Genomic DNA, 21,495 nt, shown 5'->3' with positions numbered 1-21,495 from the left:
ATACATACGCAAGGGATGTGCGAACCGTGCGACCGCACGGGGCCTGGCGCCCCAAGGGGCCTGGCGCCCCAAGGGGCCTGGCGCTATGGGCCGTTTTTTTTCCCCCAATTTTTTATTTTTTTTTCCTTATAAATATCAACAGTCACGTTCCATTACAGACCTAAATGTGTACTAGTCTGTGCATATCAATAAATATATGTGCAATGATGACGCGTGTCTGTTGTTCAATACAACTGATCAGACCAAGCGCGGACACAAGCTAGTCTGATCCAGACGGGTGGAGTTGGAACAAACTGTCACACAATGTCAAGAGAACGAGACAGATTCAGGAAATTTCCATCAGGGGATGAAAAAAGAAAAAAACAAAAGAAAATGGAAGAGTTTAATGCCTCTCTGAAAGGCACGATAAATTTGTTACAAAAATCACCGATCCGCCCGGGTCTCAAGCAGCCATGGGGCCCCGCATCGAGGCAAGCCCAGATGATGATGAGGCAGGGGAAGGTATCCAGTATTTTGCTAATTGGAGAGTTAAAATTGCGCATATAGACACCCGATCCGACCCGAAAAACCCCAAAATTTCGCCCAAGGGCCCCCCTGGCTATTTCCCACAGGGCCTCGCAAATCTCTCAAACGGTTCTGCATACGCATACACATACATATACACATACAGACATACGGTACATACTACGGCACACTTTGTCTTACTGCAAATTGTATTGGTCTTTGTAGATTTTACTTCTTATTTAACTATTCAATTTAATCAACACATTTAATTAAGATTTTCTGCAAAATGCTCACAATCGATAAGATAAGGATAATTTAATAGCATTTAATAGAGCATTGTAATAACGTATAAATAATAAAAATCTAAAAATAGTCTGATAGACTGTTTAATATAAACACATGACTTATTTTGGAATACAAAGAACCAACTTGACTATGACTTTGCTATGTAAAATGTGAATTAAGTTTTATTAGTAACTTTGGTAAGTTTAAGATTTCATAAATAACATCGATGGAGGGGGGCCCAAAAATCACAGGCTGCCTAGTGTAGTCCATTTGTTTAATCCGGCTCTGCGCGGAACGCTGTGAGTGCCCCGGCGCAACGGGGGGGCATGTCCCCCCGTCTTTTCAAAATCATGTTTTTGTCCCCCCCCCAATTTTTATAGTTTAAAAACTAACGGTAGGATCAGCCATTAACTGCAAATCACACCCTGTGCGAAGGGCCCGGCAGCCCCGCTTCACCCCCCGCTCCCCCTCCTGCCCTCCCGTCTCCCCTCAGAGCTGCTCAGGGAAGGTTTATGGTTCCGCATCACCAACGCAGAGCCTACGGCGTAGGTGCGTGTCGCCGCATACCCTACGCCGTAGGCTCTGCATCGTTTTAACGCAGGACCCTAATTTAGGCTTACACCCGCACCTAAAGGTTTCACGCGCGCGTAGAACTCTTATATATAAAAAAAATCTGTGTCCCTTTAGGGAAGAAATGAGGGGCTCCGTGGAGCCCCTAAACGCTCTATGGAACCCCTCATTTGTTCTATCCTAAAGCGGTGGGTGAAGAGGAGGTTGCAGCAGCAGCAGCAGAGTCCTGACTGACGCTGTGTTTCAAACACAGAGGAACACGATCAGCGCTATTTTATTATAAGTCTGATATATTTTGTGATATGTGATGACATTAAGAGTATGACATGAGTCTGGCTTCATTTCACCACCTCACAGCCTGCGTCGCCAGTTCCCCGTGTCTTAAGTAAATTCTTACGGGAGGGTCGTAGTTGCCGTAAAGATAAGCAGATTTTTCGGTTAGTTTTTTCTTTTTAGATCCGAGGCTTTGCGTAGATGGCGGCTTCCGCAACTTTCAGGCGCTTTTTCTGCGCAAGCAAGATTTATAGATGAGGCCCCTGATAGTGCCTTATGTTCCTGGCAGAGCTCTCCGTTCTCAGGGTGCAGGTTTACTCATAGTTCCAAATGTAGATTTGGAGGGCGGGCGTTCTGCTAGGGCTGTGCGATTAATCGATTTTAAATCTAAATCGGATTTATTAATCAAGACGATGTTAAAAAAAGGAAAATCGGCCTTGTGGTAGATATGCTGCTATAGGCCTATGCTGCAGGGGGGCACCGACATGATCCACTGGGCGGTGCCTCTCACCCTTCTCTCCTCTTCCCTTCCTCTGTTCTCCATTTCCATTTTTATTATAAGTATCGCATAGCTATCATTTTTGTCCATCGTCCATCCTCAAATGTCAGGGTTTGACACTTTCCCCCAGTTTGAGTTTCAGTTCTGTCCCTCCTGTTTCCCCTTTGCCCTGATTGTGTCTGCACCTGTCTCGTCGTGTCTCGTTATCCCCTGTGTATATCTGGTCTTGTCATTCCTTTGTTGCCTGTCGGTCCGTACTGTTTGTTCCCTCCATGTACTCCTGGTTTTTTCGATCCCTGTATACGTGAGTTGTTTTTGATCCTGCTCTGCAGCATTTTAGTTTGGCTTTTTTGTGGAATAAATCCTTCTGTTTTTTGAGAACTCCAAAACCTCCAGCCTCCCTCTCTCTCCTTGCGTTTGGGTCCTCAACACCACGCCCTGTGACAGAACGGACCGACCAGCATGGACCCAGCAGGAGAGAGTGCATCGGCCCCTGCTCCGGTGATGGTCCCGGACCCCCCACAGCCTGCGCCTCGGACCCGGGTACCCCCGCAGCCTGCGCCTCGGACCCGGGTACCCCCGCAGCCTGCGCCTCGGACCCGGGTACCCCCGCAGCCTGCGCCTCGGACCCAGGTACCCCCGCAGCCAGCGCCACGGACCTGGGTCCCCACTCTGGCAGCTCCGGGGATCCTCTGCCCCCCGACGCCGGCTCCCCGCATCCTGTCTGCCCCTGTTCCGGCGCCCCGCATCCTGTCTGCCCCTGTTCCGGCGCCCCGCATCCTGTCTGCCCCTGTTCCGGCGCCCCGCATCCTGTCTGCCCCTGTTCCGGCGCCCCGCATCCTGTCTGCCCCTGTTCCGGCGCCCCGCAGCCTGTCTGCCCCTGTTCCGGCGCCCCGCAGCCTGTCTGCCCCTGTTCCGGCGCCCCGCAGCCTGTCTGCCCCTGTTCCGGCGCCCCGCAGCCTGTCTGCCCCTGTTCCGGCGCCCCGCATCCTGTCTGCCCCTGTTCCGGCGCCCCGCATCCTGTCTGCCCCTGTTCCGGCGCCCCGCATCCTGTCTGCCCCTGTTCCGGCGCCCCGCATCCTGTCTGCCCCTGTTCCGGCTCCCCGCATCCTGTCGGCCCCAGTTCCTGAGGCGATCCTGGATGGATCGGTCAAGCCCCCAGACCGACCCCCTGACCAGCCTGCCGCAGTCCCAGACCGACCCCCTGACCAGCCTGCCGCAGTCCCAGACCGACCCCCTGACCAGCCTGCCGCAGTCCCAGACCGACCCCCTGACCAGCCTGCTGCAGTCCCAGACTGACCCCCAGACCAGCCTGCCAAGCTCCCAGACCGACCCCCTGACCAGCTTACCAAGCCCCGAGACCTACCCCCGGATCCGCCTGTTACGCCCCAAGGGCGACCCCCCGAACAGCCTCGCCGGTCTGCTCGGTCCCGAGGACGGCCCCCGGAACTTTGGCCGTGTATGGTTTGGGCCCTCCTCCGGGCCCCCTCCGCCTGCCTTGGGTGTGGACTGTTGGGACATCTGGGATCTGTCCCTTGAGGGGGGGGTACTGTCAGGGTTTGACACTTTCCCCCAGTTTGAGTTTCAGTTCTGTCCCTCCTGTTTCCCCTTTGCCCTGATTGTGTCTGCACCTGTCTCGTCGTGTCTCGTTATCCCCTGTGTATATCTGGTCTTGTCATTCCTTTGTTGCCTGTCGGTCCGTACTGTTTGTTCCCTCCATGTACTCCTGGTTTTTTCGATCCCTGTATACGTGAGTTGTTTTTGATCCTGCTCTGCAGCATTTTAGTTTGGCTTTTTTGTGGAATAAATCCTTCTGTTTTTTGAGAACTCCAAAACCTCCAGCCTCCCTCTCTCTCCTTGCGTTTGGGTCCTCAACACCACGCCCTGTGACATCAAACATGTCTGACTCTGGGCTGACCAATGGGGAAGCATCCGCCCACTGCGGGATGTTTGTCAAAATGATTCAATAAAAAAAAAAAAAGACTTAAATTTTCTTTTTCTTTCATTCAAACATTTTTTTTCTTTGAAAAAGTTTTTTATTGAAGTGATTTTTTTTTATTGAAAATGTTTTTTTCTTTTTGAAGCAACTTCTTTTTTGATTAAATGATAAAGACACAAATGTCCTACCCATAATATGGCCCAAGCACAAAAAAACACTACTTCAATCAAAAAAGTTGCTTCAAACAAAAAGAAAATTCACTTCTATCAAAGAAAACATTTCCAATCAAAGAAAAACAGTGTTCAAATGCAAATGCAAATGCATCTGAGTCTCAAATATTGTGAAATTGGGTGAAATAAAAGCAAGTTAAATTTTTTTTAATTGAAAATATATTTTTTGATTGAAGCAATCTTTTTTTTGATTGAATAATTAAGACACAAATCTTCCTCCATAGAGTTGCAGGCCGTAGGCTCGCACCTGTTGTGAATTGTTTTAATTTTAGGGATTTAAACAGATAATTCCTGTTTACTTAGAGCTGTTAAATGTTAAAATGTTAGAAGTTAAAATGTGTAAGATGCAACTATTTACATTATTTACAGTTTATTTACATTTAGTATTTACAGTTTATTTACAGCTATTTACAGTAAAGTGAACATGAACATAAACGTTTAAATGGATTGTACTGAAAATACGCTATTTCCGGTTTCGCTTTTATTTTGAAGTCTACAGGAAGTGGTCTAACGTGTGTCAACCGGTAGCTTTAGACTCTAACTGACAGCTGACAGCGAACAGCTGATTTGACGGAGAAAGATCGGTTTTCTCCCGTTTTTCTTTGTAAACAACTTGTTTTAGGATAATAAATGTCCGTTTTTAAAGCCACACGTTCTCAACATTTATAAGAAGCTTCTGCTCCACAACATTTTGGTGCCGAAACCCGGGAAAGTCAAGATAATTCAGAGACTTTAGACGAAGTTGGAGTGTGAAGCTAACTGTAGCTAATGCTAACGGCAGAAATGACCGAACGCTGTCAACGGATGAAGCTGAAGCGGAGGACAATCCGCTCCTCGACAACAAAGTTGTTAACTCGCCTTGAAGAGGAGGTTAACAAGGATCCACCAGACTGTGAGAAGCTTTGTGAAATGCTTTCAGTATTATCAACAAAAGAAGAGAGTTTAACAGACTTGGATAAAGGCATTGAGGATGAAATGCCTTTGGATGACCTAGAAGCAGAAGTTGCAGCCGCTCAGGACTATCAGGAACGCATTCTCACATGGAAATCTCGTGCCACCAGGCTTATTCAGAAAGAACGGGAGACTGTGAGTCTGCGGGTGAGCAATGCAAGTTTAAGCTCAGTCAGATCACTAAATCAACAGACTGTTAAGCTACCAAAGCTCGTGATAGAGAAATATGGTGGAGAAGTTAGCCAGTGGCAAGAGTTCTGGTCACAATATGAAACGGCTATTCATAACAACGACACACTGTGTAAGAAGGAGAAATTCACTTACCTGAAATCCTATTTGACTGGAGCAGCAGCAAGAGCTATTGCAGGACTAACTATGACAGATGGCAACTATGATGCAGCAATAAAGATGCTTCAAACCCGCTTTGGGAGAAAAGACATTGTAGTCAGTGCACACATGTCCAAACTGCTGAACCTGACACCTGTGAAAAGGTCTTCAGATATTGTAGCACTCAGGCACCTGTACGATGAATGTGAAATACAGATCCGCAGTCTGGAATCCTTAGGGGTTTACAGTGACACATATGGCTGCCTGCTATGCCCAGTACTACTGCAGCTCATACCAGACGACATTGCATTAGCCTACACGCGCAATTCAGACCCCAGCGGTGAATGGAAAGTGCTTGAGCTCATCCAGTTCCTGCAAAATGAAGTCCAAAGCAGAGAGAGAGCACTTCAGCTTACCAGACCAGGTAACGATCAAAGGGACATTCCGCCAAATAATAGGTCATTCAGCAAGCCAGCATCTTTCAGTGAAACCAGACCTAAAAAATGGAGTATGCCCTCAGCAGCTGCATTGCACACAATGAGTACTGGTCCTCAGACATGTGTATATTGTGACAGTGCTAACCACAAACCAGAACATTGTCCAGACAACTCTGTAGCCGCTCGTAAGGAGAAACTGAGAAAACTGGGAAGATGCTACGTGTGCCTAGGCCCAAAACACATAGCTAAATTCTGCAAAGCTAAGGGGGTTTCATGTGCACTGTGTAGTCGCAGACATCACCAGTCAGTTTGTGAACAAGGTGAAGCTAAAGCAGATGCTGATAGTGGCAGTACAGACGCTGTGGTATCCTCTGTGTCCAGCACAGTAAAACTGAAAGCTAATGTTCAGAACACAGTACTGCTCCAGACAGTTAAGGCATGGACAGAGGGCCCAGCAGGGAGAAAAATCGTGCGCTGTCTGTTAGATGGAGGCAGCCAGAGAAGCTTCATTCATGAAGGTGTAGTGAAAGCACTAAGACTGCCAGTGGTGAGACAAGAGACACTGCAGCTACATGTATTTGGATCTACAACTCCTGTAAAGGCACAGCGCAATATTGTGCGAGTTTCACTGGAAAATGTGTGGAACACGCAGCAAAAAGTTGAAATCGAAGCTGTGGAAACCCCTCAAGTGTGCAGTGCTGTAATAAAGATCCCAGGCTTACCCATGCAAGAGGAGTTAAAGAGAAATGGTCTGCAGCTTGCTGATTTTCCACTAGAAAGTGCTGATGATCCAGAACTGTCAGTATTAATTGGAGCAGACTATTACTGGAAGACAGTGTCCGGCAAGGTCCATAGAATCACAGAGACACTAGTAGCCATAGAAAGCATCTTTGGCTGGGTTTTGCAAGGGCCAGTCTCAACATCCAGTGTCACCAACGCCACCTGCATGCACATCAGCTTAAGTGAGGACACCCAGATCGCAAAACAGCTACATGCCTTCTGGGAGGTGGAGTCACTGGGCATTGTTAATGAGCAAATTCAGAGCCCAGACGAAACCGAGGCTCTTCAGAGCTTTGAACAGACTACCACACACAAAGATGGCCGCTATCAAGTTGAGTTACCGTGGCGACCTGACAGATCGCATCTTCCAGACAACTTCAGAGTCGCAAAAAGACGGTTTGAAAGCCTCAAGAGGAAATTCAAGACGGATGCAACTCTGTACATGAGGTACAATGATGTCATACAGGATTACCTGCAGCAAGGCATCTGTGAGGACGTACCAGAGGGCACTTCAGCGGCAGAGACACCTGACACAGTGGAATACTACATGCCGCATCATGCTGTCCTTCGAGAGGATAAGGTAACTACTAAACTGAGAGTAGTTTTTGATGCATCATCACACGAGGAGGGCTGCCCATCCCTAAATGACTGTTTACTGACCGGGCCAAACCTGAACCCAAATCTGCTAGATGTGCTAATCAAATTCAGACTCCACCAGATAGCCTTTACTGCAGATATTACCAAGGCTTTCCTGCAGATAGCTCTGGCAGAAAAGGATAAAGATGCTGTTAGGTTCCTGTGGCTACATGGACCTCCAGCCAAAGACTGTGAAAATGAGCTGCGCATCATGAGAATGAGTAGGGTGGTATTTGGAGTCTCACCCAGCCCCTTCCTGTTAGCTGCGACAATAAGAAAACACATCAAGCAGTATGAAACGGAGCAGCCGAGGACAGTGGAGGCGCTGAGAGAGTCGCTCTACGTTGATGATTTTATCTCCAGCTCAAGGGATGTGGATGATGCCTTTTCAGTCACCAAGACAGCAAAAGAGATCCTGTCCCATGCGGGCATGAACCTGTGTAAATGGGTGACAAATTCACCGGACCTGAGAGCCAAGTGGAAAGAAAATGGAGTGGAGCATGCAAGCGAGACAGACAATGTTGGAAATGTGCTGAAAGTGTTGGGGTTAGTGTGGAGACCAGAGAAGGATGACTTTGTGTTTGATATGAAAGGACTGTTGGACATTTTGAAGAGCAAAAAAAACACAAAGAGAAATGTGCTGCAGACATCAGCTCGTATCTTTGATCCTATTGGCTTCAAAAAAGTTGCTTCAAACAAAAAGAAAATTCACTTCTATCAAAGAAAACATTTCCAATCAAAGAAAAACAGTGTTCAAATGCAAATGCAAATGCATCTGAGTCTCAAATATTGTGAAATTGGGTGAAATAAAAGCAAGTTAAATTTTTTTTAATTGAAAATATATTTTTTGATTGAAGCAATCTTTTTTTTGATTGAATAATTAAGACACAAATCTTCCTCCATAGAGTTGCAGGCCGTAGGCTCGCACCTGCACAGGCCGGTGATCCGTGAGAACTGTGACATAACTGCACATCTTCAGCAGCGGCCCCCTCCCCCTCGTCCATCCGCTCCTGTCTCTCAAGCCTGAATTATGGTTCCGCGTTAAATCGACGCAGAGCTTACGGCGTAGGGTTGCGCGTTGCCGCGTACCGTACGCCGTAGGCTCTGCGTTGAACATGTCTGACTCTGGGCTGACCAATGGGGAAGCATCTGCCCACTGCAGGATGTTTGTCAAAATGATTCAATCAAAAAAAAGACTTAAATTTCCTTTTTTTTTTTTTCATTCAAACATTTTTTTTCTTTGAAAAAGTTTTTTATTGAAGTGATTTTTTTTTTATTGAAAATATTTTTTTCTTTTTGAAGCAACTTCTTTTTTGATTAAATGATAAAGAAACAAATGTCCTACCCATAATATGGCCCAAGCACAAAAAAACACTACTTCAATCAAAAAAGTTGCTTCAAACAAAAAAAATCACTTTCTATCAAAGAAAACATTTCCAATCAAAGAAAAACAGTGTTCAAATGCATTTTTTGAGTCTCAAATATTGTGAAATTGAGTGAAATTTTTTTTTAGTTAAAATATATTTTTTGATTGAAGCAATCTTTTTTTTGATTGAATAATTAAGACACATCTACTGTACCTCCATAGAGTAGCATGCCGTAGGCTCGCACCTGCACAGGCCGGTGATCCGTGAGAACTGTGACATAACTGCACATCTTCAGCAGCGGCCCCCTCCCCCTCGTCCATCCGCTCCTGTCTCTCTCAGCCTCCCCCTCAGAGATTCCTGCCTGCGCGTTCACGCCTGCAGAAACGCGCGGCGGCGGCAGCAGCAGAAACAGCAGCAGCGATGACCGAGGAGGAGAGGAGCCTCAGCCTCCTGCAGATCTGCTAGTAGAGCAGGAGTTTGTATTTTTAGCGCCTAGTTCGTGTTGCAGCGCCGCAGTTGGAGCCGCCTGGCGCTGCGTGACGCACGGGCAGCGCGTGGAGTTGCGGGACTGAAAGAAGCGGAGGAAGGGGGGAGAGATAACTGGACTGGAGGACGGGTTCGTTTATCACGTATCACCACCGTCTGACTTTGGTCTAGGTCAGAGATGGCGAGCCCGACTGCATGTGGAAATGTCTCGAGTGCGTCCTCGCTGGAGCCCAGTCAGCCAGAACCAGCCTGCCAGGAGGCGCAGAAATGGATAGAGGTGAGTCCGGTTAGAGACTCCGGGGCCCTGCTGGCTCCAGCACCCGGGAGGGGGGCAGAAATGGGCCATACTTTCTCACTGTGGCCACAGATATAAATACCCGGGCTCACCCCGCCGGGCCGGCGCACCGTCACCTGTTCGCGGGACGATGCAGGCTTGGGTTACCGTGTGGGACAACGGAGAAAAGTTTTCATGTTTGATTTGATTTATTTTTGTACATGTAAAAAAACACACTTCAAGAGAAGTTTAAGAAAACAAAACAAAGAATTCCATCCTTTAGCACTTGATATATTAATTTACATGTGCAAAAAAGTAGTAGGAAGAAGTGTAAACTTATTTAATCCTACCCCCTTTCACTAATCATTTAACCCGTATTTATAAATACTCACACACTAAAACTGCTAAATAACAGTATGATTATTATTATTATTATTATTATTGTTATATACTGTAATTATACTCACATACATACATACATACATACATACATACATACACACACATAGTTGAATGTTTCTATATATTTGTACACACATGCCCATATAAATATTTATATAAATATACTTATTTACACTATACTGTCTCATCGACTGCTCTATATCTATGTATATATCTACTTACACACATAATCACACACACACAAACACACACACACACACACACACACACACACACACACACACACACACACACACACACACACACACACACACACAGGCCTACACACATATCCTATATATATAGCCATACATACGCATACACCCATACATACCTATGTGTATATCTATATATACACAAGCCAACATTGTGTTGTGTTTTAACTCATTTAAAGAGCAATAGTGCACTATATAGGTTTGTTTAGCACTGATGCGTTACTGAATTATGGTCCGCGTTAAATCGACGCAGAGCTTACGCCGTAGGGTACGGCGCACGGTGCGCGTCGCCGCGGTACCCTACGCCGTAGGCTCTGCGTTGGTGTGACGCGGAACCATAAATCAGCCTTCACTCGTTTGGAGGAGGAACGCCCCCTGGTTCGGACGCGAGGGGATTCCGGTTGCCATGGTTATGAAACCGGGCCAGCTTTCACGCAACACTGTACCAGCATTTGATGGCATCGGAGGAGATTATGTTTCGTGGTTTGCTGCATCGCTGCTGCCTGCCAGCATCATCTGCTGGGCTAAAACGCCCCCTCCATAAGCCGGAGTGGTGAATCATGATTTGCCCGAGGAGCTGCGTTATTATGACCTATTTTTTCTCTCTCATCAGGGCCTCAGCCCAGCTACCTGCCAACTAGAGTCTTGTAGAAATAAAGCCCTGTGGGTATAAAAGAGAAAATGACTTTGAATGGACGTTTATTTGTATAGCACAATTCAACATAAGGTCATTCAAAGTGCTTTTGCATCAACATTAAAAGCGGCAAGACACAATTAAACAGTAAATGACACATAAAATGATAAAATAATAAAAAGCACAAGTTGTTAAAAAGTAAGGGCAGTAGAGTACAGCAGGTAAGTATTTAATTTAGGAATAGTTCAGTAAACAGTAATGTTTTTAGGCCTGATTTAAAGGAGCTGACAGTTGGAGCAGACCTCAGGTCTACAGGAAGTTTGTTCCACCGGTGAGGAGCAGAATAACTGAACGCTGCCTCACCTTGCTTGGTTCTTGTTCTTGGGACACACAACAAACCAGATCCAGATGAACCTCAGGGGTCTGGGAGCTTCATAGGGAACTAACAGATCAAGCATGTATTTTGGTCCAAGACCATTCAGTGCTTTGTAGACCAGCAGTAAGATTTTAAACTCTGTCCTTTGGGCCAGTCCCAATACACCCCCTAGCCCTACTTTTCAGCCCTACCCCTAAATTTTGCGCGTTCCCGTTAGGGTAGTGGTGTCCCAATTCCTCTTTGCATGTAGGGGTAATGGGCATAACGAGGGGTAGGGGGTATGAATCTAGCCCTTAAGAGCGAGGGATTTCAGATGCTGACTTGCTGACCGAGGGCTAGAGAAAATTTCCCAGAATGCTTTACGTCATCATTTGCAGACTGAATCAAACAAAAAAACATGGCGGACATTTCTCATTTTTAGTGAATAAAATCAATATTTTGAGTTAGTTTCTGCATAAAAATGCGTTTTGATTACATTTCTAGCGAGAAATATATATTTTACTTTCATAATATTCACTCAGTGAATTTACATAATCACTCGCATTGTTGCGTTGTTTTTTCAGATCTCGCCAGAATAAAGGCTGATTTATGGTTCAGCGTTACACCAACGCAAAGCCTACGGCATGGTTACGCGGCGAGGCGCACCCTATGCCGTACCCTTCACCGTACCCTACGCCGTACCCTACACTGTACCCTACGCCGTACCCTACGCCGTACCCTACGCCGTACCCTACGCCGTACCCTACGCCGTACCCTACGCCGTACCCTACACTGTACCCTACGCCGTACCCTACGCCGTACCCTACGCCGTACCCTACGCCGTACCCTACGCCGTACCCTACACTGTACCCTACGCCGTACCCTACGCCGTACCCTACGCCGTACCCTACGCCGTACCCTACACTGTACCCTACGCCGTACCCTACGCCGTACCCTACGCCGTACCCTACGCCGTACCCTACGCCGTACCCTATGCCGTAGGCTCTGCGTCGATTTAACGCGGAACCATAAATCAGCCTTTATTCTGGCGAGATCTAAAAAAACTTTGCAACTTCTGGAGGGCCAGAGAAAATTTCACTTTATATTCACTTTATATTATTATCACTTTATAATATATTATATTATATTTTTTATTGCTTCACTTTATATTCAGACAAACTAATGTGGCAGCTACAACTGTTAGATTTCATCTATTAAACCAACATTTATCTTCCTAAATGATTTATTTCAGCCACAGAGCTGCAGGTCAGTTCGTTGGATTACTTTCTCCCACGGACGACGGCGTAGGTTGACCCAGCGATCATGTCTGTACTCTGGCCGTGAGCTGCTGCTGCTCCCGAGCCGGTGGCTCTTGTCATCCCCGAAAACATCAGAGCAAATTTCTTAACAGGCGTTATTTGGATAAACTGAGCCCAGGTTGGGGATCTTAACGGTTACTTTTACACCTGAAAAAATATTAAAACTTAATAAAGTGGCATATTAATAGCGCTACAGCGGAAATTAAAACAGCTTCTAGCTTGCTCTTAGCTCTCGGCTTCCTGATATGGTGTGACGTATGTGCAAACGTAACTACGCAGTCGCTTACGTACCCGAACGTGACCACGCAGTGAAGTAGCAAGTGGTGTCCCAATCCCTAGGGAAGATTACAAGGGCCCTACCCCTTGTGGCTTCATTTTGAGGGTGAAGTGGTAGTGGGTGAGGGCTAGTGGTAGTGAGTGAGGGCTAGTGGTAGTGATTGAGGGCTAGTGGTAGTGAGTGAGGGCTAGTGGTAGTGAGTGAGGGCTAGTGGTAGTGAGTGAGGGCTAGTGGTAGTGAGTGAGGGCTAGTGGTAGTGAGTGAGGGCTAGTATTAGTGGGTGAGGGCTAGTGGTAGTGAGTAGGGTGAACATTGGGATTTGCCCTTTGAGTCACTGGAAGCCAGTATAGCGATTTCATGACCGGTGTAATATGGTCCAGTTTCCTGGTGTTTTGGCTGTACCTTCTCACATTTTTTGTGTTTTAACCAGAGTCCCACAAACTCTGGTTGTGGCGTCCTTAACCATTTCACTACAAGCGCTGGTAGAGATGCAGAAATTACTGGAAAGATGGAGAATGGGCATGCAATTAATACCATCCATTATCTATACCCGCTTATTCCTATTTAGGATCATGGCGATCTGCTGGAGCTGCTGCTCTCTTCAAGCGAAAGGCGGGAGTACACCCTATAGCTCACCAGTCCATCACAGGGTTATATACAGACAACCAACCACGCTCACTCTCATGGACAATGCAGAATCACCAGTTTAGCTGACATGCATGTCTGGTATTTTTTGGACTATGGGAGGAAACCAGACCAATGACCTATGAGAAGGACAAAGACACATGCAAGCACATGGACAATGTGCAAACTCCATAGGCCCCAGATGGAATGATCCAACAACTAGTCTTTTTAAATTCAACTTGGAAAGATCCCCCTGCTGAGACGGTCAGTAATGGCTCCACGACTGCAGAAGCACAATGGATTTTTGAGTTCAGTTAGACTTATTGTCCCTATCATCAAGCCACAGATTGATCAATCAAAACTCTGTCAGTCTTTTTTTTAAAGTCTCCACTTAAACTCTGAATAATAGAATAAGTGACACCTTTATTTTGAACATGAGCTCAGTGTGTTGAAAATGCTCAACTATATCTGCCAAGTATGATGCAGTGGGGGTCAAGTACAACAATTGACCACCCACTTTAGATGGAACAGAACAAAAATGCAATTGTTACTCGCTTCTTCATAAATGTGCCAACATCTGAAACCTTTTAAAATGACACGGGGTAGTACTTTGACAGGGTGGAACAATTAAAGATGTGAAACTTAAAAAAACGAAAATGGAACGGGACAAATATTGATTGCTTAATCTTTTCCAAGGGCTTGGAAACCAGTAATGTTTTTCATCAGTAACTTCTATATAGATAATCCTGAAATTGAGTCAGAGATTAAATGTGATTTCAACTATTTGTACTCACCACAAGGAAGAAAGGACTAAAAATAATAAACAGGTTAGGGATGTATTGACCTTTTTACCAGAATCACTTTTTAGTTAACACAACACAGCACTTTGTCCAGTGGATAAGCATTGACCCATCTCAGCAAAAAGGTTCTGGGTTAAGCTGCTGATTGACCGGGGGCTTTTTGTGTCCAGTTTGTGTGCTATCCATGTACCTGTGTCTGTTTTCTCCTCACACATCAAAGACAGGCGTGCAAGGTTCAGAGGTTAATCTGAGTAGGTCATAGGTACTGGTGCTTGTCCTTCTGTTGGCTCAAATGTACTCTGTATAATATGTGATTCTGCCAACAGGGAAAGAATGAAGTGGGTGTTGACAATCAGTTAATGCTCACAGCCACTGATTGCAAGTTTCACCGCCTAAAAATATGTCTTAATGGAGCTTAATTAAAATTTAAGGTAAAACTGTGATATTAACATACATTGACACATTTTCTATTTTTGCCTTATTTTTAGCAAGAGGTGCGTCAATTTATTAGAATTGGTCAATTTCTATCTGATCGACTGTGACTGGTGTCGACCAGTGTTTGTTCCGGATATTGGCTGTTTTCCTTAGTTTTTTCTTTTGTTTAAATTCCCTACATGGATCATATGCAATGCCTTGAACATTTTTATTTTATTTATGTATTTATTTTGCATCAACCTAAAAGCTTCTGAATACTCAGAACCCCCCACCATCAGTAAGGCAAAACATTTGTTCATGGAAAAACTACAAACAAAAATATTTGAAACACCGAACTTAATCCAACTCGTATAACAGTATCACCCTACTGAGCATGCTCAGTAAGGTGGATGTCATGAAGCTAACAAGGGTTAAGAGTCTAAAAACAAAGCAAGTAAAGTTTACAGCCTTCAACCTCTGCTACCTTTCATTGTTGATTATCTTCTACGAGCCGTTCAGATTCTGCGCCCGTCGTTACGTAACGACGGGAGCGATTTGCATCGGTTGGCCTCCGATGCGTGAAACCACGCCCACAAATAACTCTGGCCGGAACAACAACAACTCCGCCGGAGTATCGCGTTATTCAGGCAGCCAATCAGCACAGTGCCTCATTATCATAGTCCCGCCCACTCAGAATCCTGCATAGATAATGAGGTTAGAGAATGGGAAGATAAAGACATGGCTCAGAGGCTGGATTTCTAATTTATTTAGCAAAAACAATCAAAAGCTTGTTTTTAAGAAATTCAGGGCCTGTTTGAAATAGGTATTAGATGCCATAATAGGTCCCCTTTAATGTAGGCTGTTGATTTAAGCAAGAAAATTGTAATCAGCTAAAAATAGCTGGACAGATTAGACTTTTAAAAAGATTGGAAATCAGAATCTACAGAAAAGTATACTATAGTATTTTTTCTAATCCACAAGTAGACATGTTTCATTTTATTATTATTATTATTATTATTATTATTTCTTTCATTCTAAAGTTTGGGCTCATTGAGATGTGGGGTTTTGTTTTCAAGAGAGACCTGTATATATTATATGCTTGGTAGTTTTGGCCTATGTGTCATGGGCAGATTTCAGTCTGCACAAAAAAGTACCAATGTCTCCTATCAAAATTGAGCACTGTCTAGTCTGGGCTAATGCCGTCATCTAAATGTTATTCTCCCCTGCTGTGTCTTTGTTTTGTCGTCTTCCTGCTTCCTAATTCTCTAGTTATTTTCAGGCAGGTCAGGCCGAGGCTGTTTCCAGCATTGTATTTATATGCTGTCACAGGTGGGGGATGATTCAGGGTTAACCGAGCTGCACCATGTAGGCCCCAGTGTGTGGTCGCCCTGTCTGTAAAGTATGCAAAGTGTATGCACACTCACACATGCCAGTCAGCAGTCCAGGATTCGCACACACCCCAGACACGCCCCGGTTGGGTGACACCGGTCACTATGGGAACATAACACGGTCAGGCTCTCTGGTGTCACTGCTTTCAAGGGGGCAGTAGAGCGGGCTATATATCATCTACTGACCTGCACAGGAAATTAGACTGGCACAGACAGAACTCTGTAAATAGACAAGACGAGGCTGGGATTAGGCTGCACTTCAAGGTGATGCACGCAGTCCAAGGTTCTTTAAAAGTGACATTCAGCTGATTGATTTACGCACAGAGAAACACAAAGTTAGATTCAAGGTTAGTACTTGACCCCTGCGCTTACTGACATACAGCACATGGCAAGAGTTATGACTTGTACATACAGAATTAACACCATAATATATGTGGCTAAATAAGTGTGTGTATGTGTGTGTGTGTGTGTGTGTGTGTGTGTGTGTGTGTGTGTGTGTGTGTGTGTGTGTGTGTGTGTGTGTGTGTGTGTGTGTGTGTGTGTGTGTGTGTGTGTGTGTGTGTGCATGCCAGATGTCACAGCTGTCCAAGGCGGATTAACTCCTATAGTCCCAGACAGCCAGCTGTGTCTGTATGAGGGAGAGTGTGAAGGAAAGGGTTGTGGATTTCCCATGCATCAAGTGCCGAATGAAAGAGTGTGAACCAAAGATGACAAAGACTTGCTGTTGGCAAACATGGTTTTAATGCCTGAAAGATTTTGGGTTGTTGCGGTTAACTGCAAACAAAGTTGAACACACTGTGTGTTTTTTTTTTTTTTTTGTGAATTGTGCACAATAGTTGTGATTTGTGCATATGTTTATCAATGAGCTGTGTATTGACTGAGTACATTAACTATACTACATTTATACTATACTACATTTCAGGATGTAAATGTGGGGCAATGTGGCATGATCCAGGCATGATCCAGACTTTCTGGTTCGACAGTTAGGTCAAAGATACCATTTTTAAACAATATATTTTATGGCAACAAATCCCTATCTTGCAGTGATAATAATGCTATGCCCGCTCCTAATCCTGTAGATTTATGTGTGATTTATATGCTGTACTCCGCTGGAAAAGCATAATACAAGTACCATTTTAAAATATTTTTAGCCATAAAAGAACTTGAACTAGGAAGTACATCCAGGAAGTGTTTTTTAAATATCTGTTTTGCATGGCTAATAATATAAAGGGTGTACTGTTTTTATAGTGTTGTTGATTTAATTGTGGTTAATTACTCTAATCTAGATTACTCCACACTTCATCCGGATTACAGTTTTATCTCCGTCCTTATCTCAATTTTAGCTCTTTTTTTGTGCGCTGTTCTCTATATGGGTTTTGCTGAATAAAGACAGGGCTGCAGATAAGCGATTGTCAATAAAATATTTTAATAGTTTAATAAAAACACATCGGACTGTATTGTGTAAATGTTGCGTCTTCTTGTTCATGTTCAGTGTCTCTTTTCTATAGCTGACATTAACATGTTGTGGATGATCCAGTCACAAGTTAATACTTGGTCCCTCTACTCCCACGTTGCACGAAAGTGCATCCGAGAGACCACATTATTTGATTTTACTTCACATTGATTCTGCTTGCAGAGTCCTGAATAGGTCTAGTTTTGAAAACCACCGTCAGCCTTAAACTTCATAAATTACTATTACACCTGATCCCTCACTTGTTATCAAGAACTGATTTGATATGTCAACATAAGTGGCATATTTTGACCCCCCACCACGAGTGTGTCCATGATGCATTCACACATGCACCTTTAGCTGTCCACTTGTGATCTGATCAATGAAACATGATTTTACAGTAATACCATGTCTGCACAAAATCATAATAATAGAAATGTCTGCATATTCTTCACAATAAATGCTCCCAGCTCATGAAACAAAGGATGAACATATCCATTAAAATAATTGAGATTATTTTAGAATGAGACTTTAATAACCCAAGTGAATTTAGTGGTCCGTTGTGTGCATTTTGTCCTAAAAGTGTCCTAAAACTGTGTGTGTGTGTGTGTGTGTGTGTGTGTGCGTGTGTGTGTGTGTGTGTGTGTGTGTGTGTGTGTGTGTGTGTGTGTGTGTGTGTGTGTGTCAGTGCCAAGTATCCTCAGATCCCTAAACCCCAACCGTGTTTGGCAGTGTGGATGTGAAGTTAGGCTGTTTTCTAACTTACTGATTAGCAAGAGTATGTGTGAGTGCTACCAAACCCTCAAAACCCAGACTGAGTGGCAGGGCTGTGGTGGCATAATGGTGACACACTCCAAAGCCTTCTCACCACTTGTTCCCCTCGACCAACTCAGCACCGCCGATCTTATCAAATAGAGTTTAGCAAGATAATGAAAATAATTTTAAGACTTGTTGTATTGGAAGTACAGTCTAGCAAGTTTCAAAGTTTTATAAATCCTGACTCCAGCATGATGACTCTCCCCCTTCATGCTTGGGTAAAAAGACGTTGACGTGGAATCTGAGGAGTGACGACATTATCAGTTTCTAGAGTGGCATGTTCTGGTTCTGCTATACTGGCTCTTTCTTGATGAGATGATCTTCATCGAATTTTGAATCTGCCTTTTTGTTCCAAAATTATTTCCATTTCCACGTGGATGATACCCAGCTCTCTGTCCACCAAACCAACTTCATTCTCCCACCTACTTCCCTCTCGGATGTTTACAGAATATCACATCTGGGTTCTCCCTCCATCTCCAAAACGTAACAGTAATAAAACTGAATTTTGACTCAATGGCCCGAAATCCACCCTTTTTAAAAAATGTATAATTTCTCTATTTCCATTGACAACTCCTTACTTTACCCTTCTTCCAGTGTGAAGAGTCTTCTTGTCATCCTCGATGATGATTTCCACCTGCACAGCATCTCCCCTCTCCGTTCATACCTTTCACCTAATAGTACTGCCAATCTAGTTAACAACCTGGTCGCGTCCCGTTTTGATTATATATCATGTCTTTTGTGTTTTAAAAACTAAGCAATGAAAAGAGTAATTATAGAGGGAAAATTAAAAAAAATATTTAAATACTTTAAAATACACTGGCATTTATCATGATCATTTCTGTAGTTCATTCACCTGACATCTGGGCTTTAAAAGTCTTGTTTTTTCCTTCAACTAAACTTACAATCTTCATCTTTATTTTTACAATGCCAGCGTTCACTTTATTTCTTGCGTTTCTTTTTCTTCTGTTTTCTGATTTTGTACCTTCATATTCTTGCCATTCTCTTAAAGTTGTTAAAAAATGGTTACTTATAGCACAACACTACATGCCATACTGATAAAATAATGATAGAAATACAATAAAATACCAAAACTTAAACTAATACAAATACAAAATGTACTTAGCTTGCAGTTTTTCATTTATACGCAGTCAGTACTGATTCCTTATTTTGTCAGAATCTCCTCACCAGTCAGGTGTTGCATCGCCTGAGGTTGTTAAAACTTAACACCTTAGTTAACTAATAGCCAGTCAGAGGTTTTGCACCCTTTTCAAAATCATGTCATAATTCTTTGGTAGCATATTGACTCCATAAACCCTAAGTTTCATTGTTGTTCCATTCGTTTGTATTTTGTTTATGTTTTTAGCTGCTGAGATCAAGTATTGCTTTTATGTGCAATATTTCACAAGTTTGTTTTTGTAAATACTTCTGAAGCTGGATTTGCTGCTACATTGAGACATGACTACACACATCCTCACATCTGTGTTTAAATGGTAGCTCCTGCTGCCATTCACCCAGCTGGGCACAGCAATCTGCCACGAAGGTGGAAAGACGCCTCTCAAATTACCATTACTGGCATTGAAATACCCCCAACTTCTTGAACTGGGGTTTATAGCAGACATTTCTTCATACAAACAAAAGATTCCTCGTTTCAACACTTGCATTCATGATTATATATTTTTCCTGCACATGTTCATGACCTCTGTATCGAAAACATGCACACCCTCACCAAGTTTAAATGTTATGTTTCAGTTTTAGGACACATAACTAGTCATTAACCTCCACCTCTCTCAATGTCTGTGTCTGGCATGTTGCGCATACACCACCAACACAAGACACTAGTCCTGCTCTCACCTCAATACAGTGCTCTTCAGAGTAAATTATGCATGATCGCACTATAAATGTTTCAAAGACCTGGAGTCTGGGGGTACGGTGGCAGCTGGTAGTGCAGCCGTCTCACAGCAAGAAGGTCCTGGGTTCGATTCCCGCCGGGGACACTGTGGGCGCTGAAGTGCGTGTTAGTTCCCCCATGACTTCAGTGCCCACACCCTGGGTGGGGTTGGCGAAGGGGCCTTTCTGTGTGGAGTTTGCATGTTCTCCCCGTGTAGCTAATGTGAGCTATCCTCACAAAAACATGCACACAGTCCTGGGCTATACATGCCCCCTCTGGCCAGCCGGGGCGCTGATAGAAAATGGGAAACATCCGGGATAAAAAAAAAAGACCTGGACTCTGTTTAATACTGAGAAAATACCAATTTGAACTCTGGTTAGTACTTTTCTGGAACATTAGGACGTTTTTTCCAGAATCTTTTTTTCCCCCCAGATACGGCTTTAGTGATAAGTCTTCGGCATGGCGTATAGATGTCTAGAGTTCTCACAGAGATAGGCGTACAAACTTTGTTTATGTGTGTGTGTGTGTGTGTGTGTGTGTGTGTGTGTGTGTGTGTGTGTGTGTGTGTGTGTGTGTGTGTGTGTGTGTGTGTGTGTGTGTGTGTGTGTGATGACAGACAAGAGAATGAAGGGGATGCAACTAGGAAACATCTGGTCTTCTGTTGTGTAACAGAAAACAGACTTCTTTTTTGTTGCTACAGATGCACTGGTAGTGTTTGTGTGTATGTGTGTGTAAATCACCAGTTAGAGCAATATGCACTAAAATAATGAGTCACCTGACATTTGCCCTTTGCAGTGATTCAAGATCTGCAAAATGATGTGTGATGTAATAATACTGCATAGCTTCCAGCAGACCCTTTTTACCTTGAAGTCACAAACCTCATTATTTTATGAATAAATAAACATTATTATTCTTTATTTTATATACAGTATAGTTTTAAATAATGCATAGATGGGTGAGGTTGTACAAACATGCATGCATAAAAAATCTTAGCCTCTTCACTTTGTCTGCAGTAAAACTGGTTTTGATCACAAGTACTACTTTTCAGTAAATAAACTGTTGACTGGTTGCAGAATACACATCCTTCAGTAAACAGCATAAATGCAGATATTTTAGTACTCAAATACTGGTCATTTAAACCACGTCTCTCATTGTATGAACATTTCTATTGTAAGATATCATAAGATGATGCTGTATGATGGCCTTCACCTCGCCCTGCTCTCTCACTAATTTGCATCATCCACTTAAAAACCCATAGACACGTCACCACAGATGTATTTGAGCAGGAGAATCCGGGTCTGTGGGCCAGGGGTTAC

General features: G+C 44.0%; 1 protein-coding gene across 4 annotated transcripts in view; it reads left to right on the top strand.

Moving 5' to 3' along the window:
- The first annotated feature begins 9,182 nt into the window (after positions 1-9,182).
- The window catches only part of LOC133441258 (LIM and calponin homology domains-containing protein 1-like), a 32,115-nt gene continuing 19,802 nt past the window's right edge, over positions 9,183-21,495 (top strand). For all 4 annotated transcript variants that reach the window (XM_061718617.1, XM_061718615.1, XM_061718614.1 and 1 more), the window contains exon 1: positions 9,183-9,561. In XM_061718617.1, the coding sequence (XP_061574601.1) occupies positions 9,463-9,561 (99 nt within the window). In that variant the 5' untranslated portion in view covers positions 9,183-9,462. The remainder of the gene's footprint in view (positions 9,562-21,495) is intronic.

This window comes from Cololabis saira, chromosome 1 (genome assembly GCF_033807715.1).
Source record: "Cololabis saira isolate AMF1-May2022 chromosome 1, fColSai1.1, whole genome shotgun sequence".
NCBI classification, from domain to species: Eukaryota; Metazoa; Chordata; class Actinopteri; order Beloniformes; family Belonidae; genus Cololabis; species Cololabis saira.
The sequence above is the reverse complement of the archived record's forward strand: the minus strand, read 5'-3'. Positions and strand labels throughout refer to the sequence as shown.